We start from the raw sequence: 6,369 nt of genomic DNA, 5'->3' as shown, positions 1-6,369 counted from the left end.
TCTTGAGATTTCAGTCTTTTGCTTAATCGGAATGTGGCTCTAGATTTGCTTTAGTAATTTTTCCAGCAAGTACAGGCAAATAACACCAGACATGTTTCAGTTTTATTCTGACTTCATCAGCAAATTATAAACTTCATCTTACGTACAAGGAAATACAAACGTTTAGAGAATAGAGAATGCAGTTGGCATTTATTCAAACAAAATATAAATATATGTATATAGAACTGCAAATATATGATTCTGTTCTAGAATCTATCTTTTAGATAATTTCTAGTTCTTCGTGATATGCTTATAATTGCTTCTTGATATGGTTTTTCAGAATCAGAACGAGCCAAAGAAGGAGATGGATTTGATCAAGTTGGGACAAACCCTTGCAATAGTAAGTTTGAGGTTTCCCTTTTAACCTTTTTTTTTTTTGTCCTTTCGGTTTTTACTATTCGGTGTTGCACAACCTGTGCGCAGTACGTCCGGTGGAGTGTCTTGGTCCCTTCACAGTAGCAACAGTGTGCCGGGATCGGATTACTACATTAATCCACTTTTTGAAGGATGTGAAGGTATGATGGCGGGACATTAGGATGTACCTTTGTTTTTCAAGTCAGGTTCTTGTTCTATTAGTGTCTTAAGTTACAGAAAGTAAACAAACCAGCACTGGTTATCAAGCAGTAGGTGGAACACACACATATATATACTATAAGCTGCTCTCAGTTTCCATCTACCAAATCTATTTACAAGGCTTTGGTCATCCTGGGGCTTTTGGAGAAGACACTTGCCCATGGTGCCATGTAGTGGGACCATACCCCAAAACCAAGTAGTTGGGCAGCAAATGTCTTATCACTCAGCCAAACCTATAATTAAAGATTGTAATTAAAAATCGAACTTTCATAAAGATCTGGGAAATTAGACACATTCTACTATATGTGTCTCATTGAGTCCAGATGAAACTCATCATCCTACATTTGTTTTCCATGCTGGCATGTGTTGGACGGTTTGACAGAAGCTGACCAGCTGAAGGGCTGTTCAGGCTCCATGTCTTGTTTTGGTGTGGTTTCTACGGCTGGATGCCCTTCCTAATGCCAATTATAGGACAGAAATGAGCCCAAGTTAAATTTGAACCTCGTGCAGAGAGATGTTAGTATATATCCTACCAGGCATGAGTGATATATATATATCTAGCGTTAAAGATTGTCTTTCTACTTCTTTGCTTTTTTTTTTTTATATTTCTTTTTTTTAATATTTTATTACAGCTTTGATATTCCGTGGTTTGGATGCCCTGACCACTGAAGAAACGTTGTCGCAAGCACTGAGCCAGCAAATGTCGCTTACACTGAAAAACATTAAGATCATCCGTGATGAATTAACGAACACGTCACAGGGCTATGGTTTTGCCGAAATGGGTTCCATCCTCGAGTCTACGCAAGTCTTGGAGCATTTACGCCAGATGAACCCACCTTTTGAAGTGGAGGGCAAACTAATCTTGGTAGCATTTGCCAAGAACACCTTCAGCACGGTGTAAGTAGCGGTTTCTCTACCCCTCCCCCTTTTTTTCTCTCTCTCACACACACACACACACACATACGTATTATAGTGGCTGTGTGGTAAGTAGCTTGCTTCCCTACCACATGGTTCCGGGTTCAGTCCCACTGCATGGCACCTTCGGCAAGTGTCTTCTACTATAGCCTCGGGCCGACCAAAGCCTTGTGAATGGATTTGGTAGACGGAAACTGAAAGAAGCCTGTCGTATATATATATGTGTGTGTGTGTGTGTGTGTGTGTCTGTATTTCCCCATACACACACCATCGCTTGACAACCCATGTTGGTGTGTTTATGTCCCCATAACTTAGCGGTTCGGCAAAAGAGGCTGATAGAATAAGTACTAGGCTTACAAAGAATAGGTCCTGGGGGTCGATTTGCTCAAGTAAAGGCGGTGCTCCAGCATGGCTGCAACAAGTAAAAGAATAAAAGAATGTATGTATGTATATCGTTTGTTTTACTTGTTTCAGTCATTAGACTGTGGCCATGCTGGGGCAGCACTGCCTTGAAGAATTTTTACTTGAATGAATCGACATAAGTGGGGTGCAGTTTGTTTGACAATCCTTCAAGGTGGTGCTCCAGCATGGCTACAGTCCAGTGACTAAAACAAGTATAAGGTGTGTGTGTGTGTACATATATATTGTAATTTTCTTTTTTTTCCTTTTTTTTTTTACCGTGAACTAATTAACCCAAGGATGTAAACTTGATCATGACACATCAGTGGGGGGATTACAGATTATGCTAATCCCTTCCTCTCCTTTAATTAACGTATATGTTTGCATAAAATTCATAAATCTCACAAACTTATCTGCTCTGCTAATGTCGGTTTTCTTTTCATTTTTTCTTTTTTCCTTCTTTATCTTCCCATAGAATGGCAACACTAAACAGTCGACCTAACTCATACACGGGAGGTCAAATGGTGAGTAAGGTAATTTCACTATGATCGGATGGTGTGGGAAACCATAATTGATGATCTGTTAAACTACTACTCATTCTCTCTTTCCTGCTCCTCTCTCTCTCTCTCTCTCTCTGTTTTCCATTCCAAATGCATATACAAGGTCTGATCAATAAGTATCCGGACTGTTGCCATAGTAACAAAGCTAAAGCACGCAGAGTGAAGCCGCTTGGCAAAGATTGACCTTGACCTCTGCTGTGCATGTGCACTAAGTTTTAACGTTCTAGTTCACTTCCGCTGTTTACAGCAGTGCTTGGAAGGAAGGTGTGTAGTGTGTAATCATTGCGTTGACCACGACAAAGTTTTGTGCCAAAACTGCTTTCAGCTGACCATGCACAAGATTTCTTTGATTGTGTCAAGAACGATGAAAACTTTTTTGCGTAGGCCCCTGAGCAGGCGTCGCCAAGCTTTTGGCAAAATTTGATGCAGATCCTCTGCTCAGCTTTCTCTGTCATGATCAATGCAACGATCACACGCTACACACATTCCTTCCAAGCACTGCTGTAAACAGCAGAAGTGAGTTAGCTCGTTAAAACTTAGTGCGCAGAGTTCAAGATCAATCTGTTTGGTTTAGCTTCGTTCCCATGACAACAGACCGGGTACTTATTGATCAGGTCATGTGTCACTGGTGATGAAGCAAGCAAGTATTTGTATGTCTGTTTCCGTTTCTTTGTGCCTTATGACTTAGGGAAGAGAGGGTGACACACCTGATCTTTTTGTAGGGCCCTTCGGCTGGTGGAGTCGGGATGTGGATGGAGTTATTCTCCACCCAGAGACCTGTCCATAATGCTTGCACCAGTGTGGATTTAACTAATGGCATCCAATGAACCAGGTCATTGTATTAAAGCATAGCAACAGATTGTGTTGACCGTCCAGCTACATGTGCAGTCTGTTTAACTGGTGTGTGCATTTAGCTGCTGCTCTGTTCCATTGGAGCCATGTTAGATTCACAGCTGTGTGTGTCTCCTTATTTTGACTGCATAACGGTTGTGAATGAGTATCCTTAATTTCCGATCTTCAGTGAAAAGATGTCTGGCCTTTGGTAAATATTTACCATGATCGGAAACAGTTAAGGCTTTGGTGACAGATATGGCATTTAACCACATAAAATCTGCCTCGATAAATTCTCTCCAACCGCTATGGAGCTTGCAAAACTGGATGTTAAAAGACAACTGCAGTGTGAACAGAGGTAATTCCAACTGAACTAAATGGCACCTTGATTATGGTGCCACAGTGAGATAAAACCCAAAACTACATGATTATGAACCAAAAATCATATCCGCTTAGCTGTTTTCTTTCTTTCTTTTTTTTTTCATGCTGCAGTTCTTGGAGCCCAAGGACGACTGCATAAAAAGTTAGAAAATAAAAGATCTAGGGTAGATCTTGTAGCTAAGTAATGCCCAAGAAGCCATAGATTCCTGTCAGTATTGTTTACTAATGAATGTTTGTCGGTTTTCTTATTGTTTTTCTCAGCAGCGTTCCTGGAACTATGATCAGCAACATGGTGATTATTATTATAATCCTTCTGGTTATGAACATTCAACATTCTACGACCAAAATAATCCTCACTATGGCCAAGGTCAAGGTTATGACTCCAGTTACTACAACCAAAATTACACCCATCAAGGTATCATTATCTACTTCCCATGTTCTCTCTCTCTCTCTCTCTTTAGCTATCCATCTTTCTCCTTAAATAAAATTTAACTTTCTCTCCCTCTCTCCCCTTTCTATATTTCTATCTTTTTCCTATCTATCTCTAATCCCCTTAATGTTAGGTACAGTAGTCCTTACAGGATTGGTTGCTATTTTTGTATATTTATATATATGTATGTGTGTATGTATGTATTATGCATTTTGTGAATGATGGTCCACTCTGTAAAGTGGTTGGCATTTGGAGGGGCATCCAGCTGTAAAACCATGTCAAAACTGACAGTGGAACTGGGTGCAGTCCTCTGGCTTGCCAGTTCCTGTGAAACTGCTCAACTCATGCCAGCATGGAAGACAGACGTTAAATGATGATGATGAATAATAGGCATGGCTGTGTAGTTAAAAAGCTTGTTTCTCAACTATGTAGTTTCAGGTTCAATCCAACTGCACGGCACCTTGGGCAAATGTCTTTTACTATAGTCCCAAGCTGACCAAAGCATTCTCAGTGAATATGACAGACAAATTGAAAGAAATCTGTTTGTGTGCGCGCGCATGTTTGCATCTCTTTGTCTTGACATCATTTGATTGTTGTAAATGAATGGCCTTCGTTTCCAATATTCTACAAAAACATGTCTGGCCATAGGGGAAATATTACCTTGCTTGGATACAAGTGAAGGTTGGTGACAACAAGAGTATCCAGCTGTAGAATATTTGCCCCAATAAACGCTGTCTGGCCAGTGCAAGCATGCAAAAGTGGATGTTAAAAACAATGATGATAAATAAATCACTAGCTTCGTTAAATATCGTAATTGCTGTAAATGTGAGTTCTTGTGTTTTTGTCTGAGGTTTCTGAAGTTGGTGTTAAAGCTCATTTCTTCTTGTTCTTCTTGTGTGTTTCAAATAGCCGATTCCACCAACGCTGCAGCTGCTGTAGCACAGGCTGCCATCCAACAAGCTCAAGCTGCTAAACAGTACCAGAAACATTATCAGAAACAGGTAAAGCAAACAGTTTGCACTTGGAATATGGTCTCTTTCGCACTTTAGGAAAAAAAGGGTTGCCAGATCTATTTCCCCGAAATCTTTGAAAATTTTTCAAAAAGTATCCCAAAAAGTGTCCCTATCATATTTTAGCCCAGTGATTCTTAACTGGGATTCATATGGCCAAGGTTTGTTTTTAAAATTAATTGCCACAAACTGGTTATACTTCTGCATTGCACAAAATATTTTAACAATTTTTTTTTAATGCAGTTTCTAATAATATTTAAAAATATACTACAGCTTTTTAAATATCAAATAGCTACATGGGTCCGCCCGAGTAAAATAGGGATCAAAGGGGCCCATAAGTAAAAAATAGTTGAGTATCTCTGCTTTAGCTTCTCAACTCCCAATACAAAACCAGTTCTGCTATAATCCCACTCACTTGAATGGGTTTCTTATTTTCTCTTTGTCTTGCAAATTACTTGGCAGTCATACTGGTGTTAGGAAGGGTGTCCAGCCACAGAGACCAGGCCAAAGCAGATGTTAGTGTTTGACAGTCTTCTGGAGCATTGGATCCTGTCAAACCATCCCAGCACAATTATGATATTCAATCAGTTTCTTAATTTGAACCTGGTGGCATGCTACTTTGAGTGAAGCACGTATTGTATGCTATTTTAAGTGCATTCACTTCAGCACGAAGCAGCAGCAATGGTCGGAGAGTGGTAACATTGCAGTGGACGAGCATCCCGTTCTGCCAAGTGTTTCTTCTATTAATCATTTCAGTGTCACAGAGATCTATCATAATGGGTTTTGTAGTCTTAAGACAAGACTTCAACTTTTTATAACGGTCCTAAAAAAAAAAAGTGTTAATCTGCCATTTGTAGTCCAGTCTGGCAACCCTGTTGGGAAGGGAGTTTACATATATAAGTATGTATGTATATAAATGAATTTATCTATAAAATAATTATTCATATTATAGAAGAGTATATGCTGTGTGTGTGTGCATGCATGTGTATATATATATCTATATATAAGTCAGTAAATAGTGGGGTTTTGTTAACCGCACGTGGAGAAATAATAGGAAAATGAAAAATAATAATAAGGCAGAATGCTAAACTGGAAGCATGTTTTAATAAAGATTTCTCTAACCGGCTTTTATTGCGAAGCAAATTTTCAAGAAGAGGGAGAATGAAAATGTTTTTTACAAAGAAGTACAAAATGAAGAAAATAATATATAAAAAAATAACTATACCAATAC

General features: G+C 39.2%; 1 protein-coding gene across 7 annotated transcripts in view; it reads left to right on the top strand.

Moving 5' to 3' along the window:
- The window catches only part of LOC106868757 (RNA-binding protein 5), a 30,272-nt gene that overhangs the window by 11,739 nt on the left and 12,164 nt on the right, over nucleotides 1-6,369 (top strand). For 4 of the 7 annotated variants that reach the window (XR_008266711.1, XM_014914174.2, XM_014914173.2 and 1 more), the window contains 5 exons: nucleotides 320-379; nucleotides 1,245-1,509; nucleotides 2,402-2,459; nucleotides 3,960-4,113; nucleotides 5,038-5,129. Coding sequence is in view for 6 of the 7 variants with exons in the window: in XM_014914174.2 (XP_014769660.1) it covers nucleotides 320-379; nucleotides 1,245-1,509; nucleotides 2,402-2,459; nucleotides 3,960-4,113; nucleotides 5,038-5,129 (629 nt within the window). In the remaining variant the exon portion in view is untranslated. The remainder of the gene's footprint in view (nucleotides 1-319; nucleotides 380-1,244; nucleotides 1,510-2,401; nucleotides 2,460-3,959; nucleotides 4,114-5,037; nucleotides 5,130-6,369) is intronic. The other 3 variants (XM_052976415.1, XM_014914169.2, XM_014914170.2) reach the window with 3 other exon arrangements.

The sequence above is a fragment of the Octopus bimaculoides genome, chromosome 24 (assembly GCF_001194135.2).
Source record: "Octopus bimaculoides isolate UCB-OBI-ISO-001 chromosome 24, ASM119413v2, whole genome shotgun sequence".
NCBI classification, from domain to species: Eukaryota; Metazoa; Mollusca; class Cephalopoda; order Octopoda; family Octopodidae; genus Octopus; species Octopus bimaculoides.
Note: the sequence above shows the minus strand (reverse complement) of the source record. Positions and strands in the feature narration are given on the sequence as shown.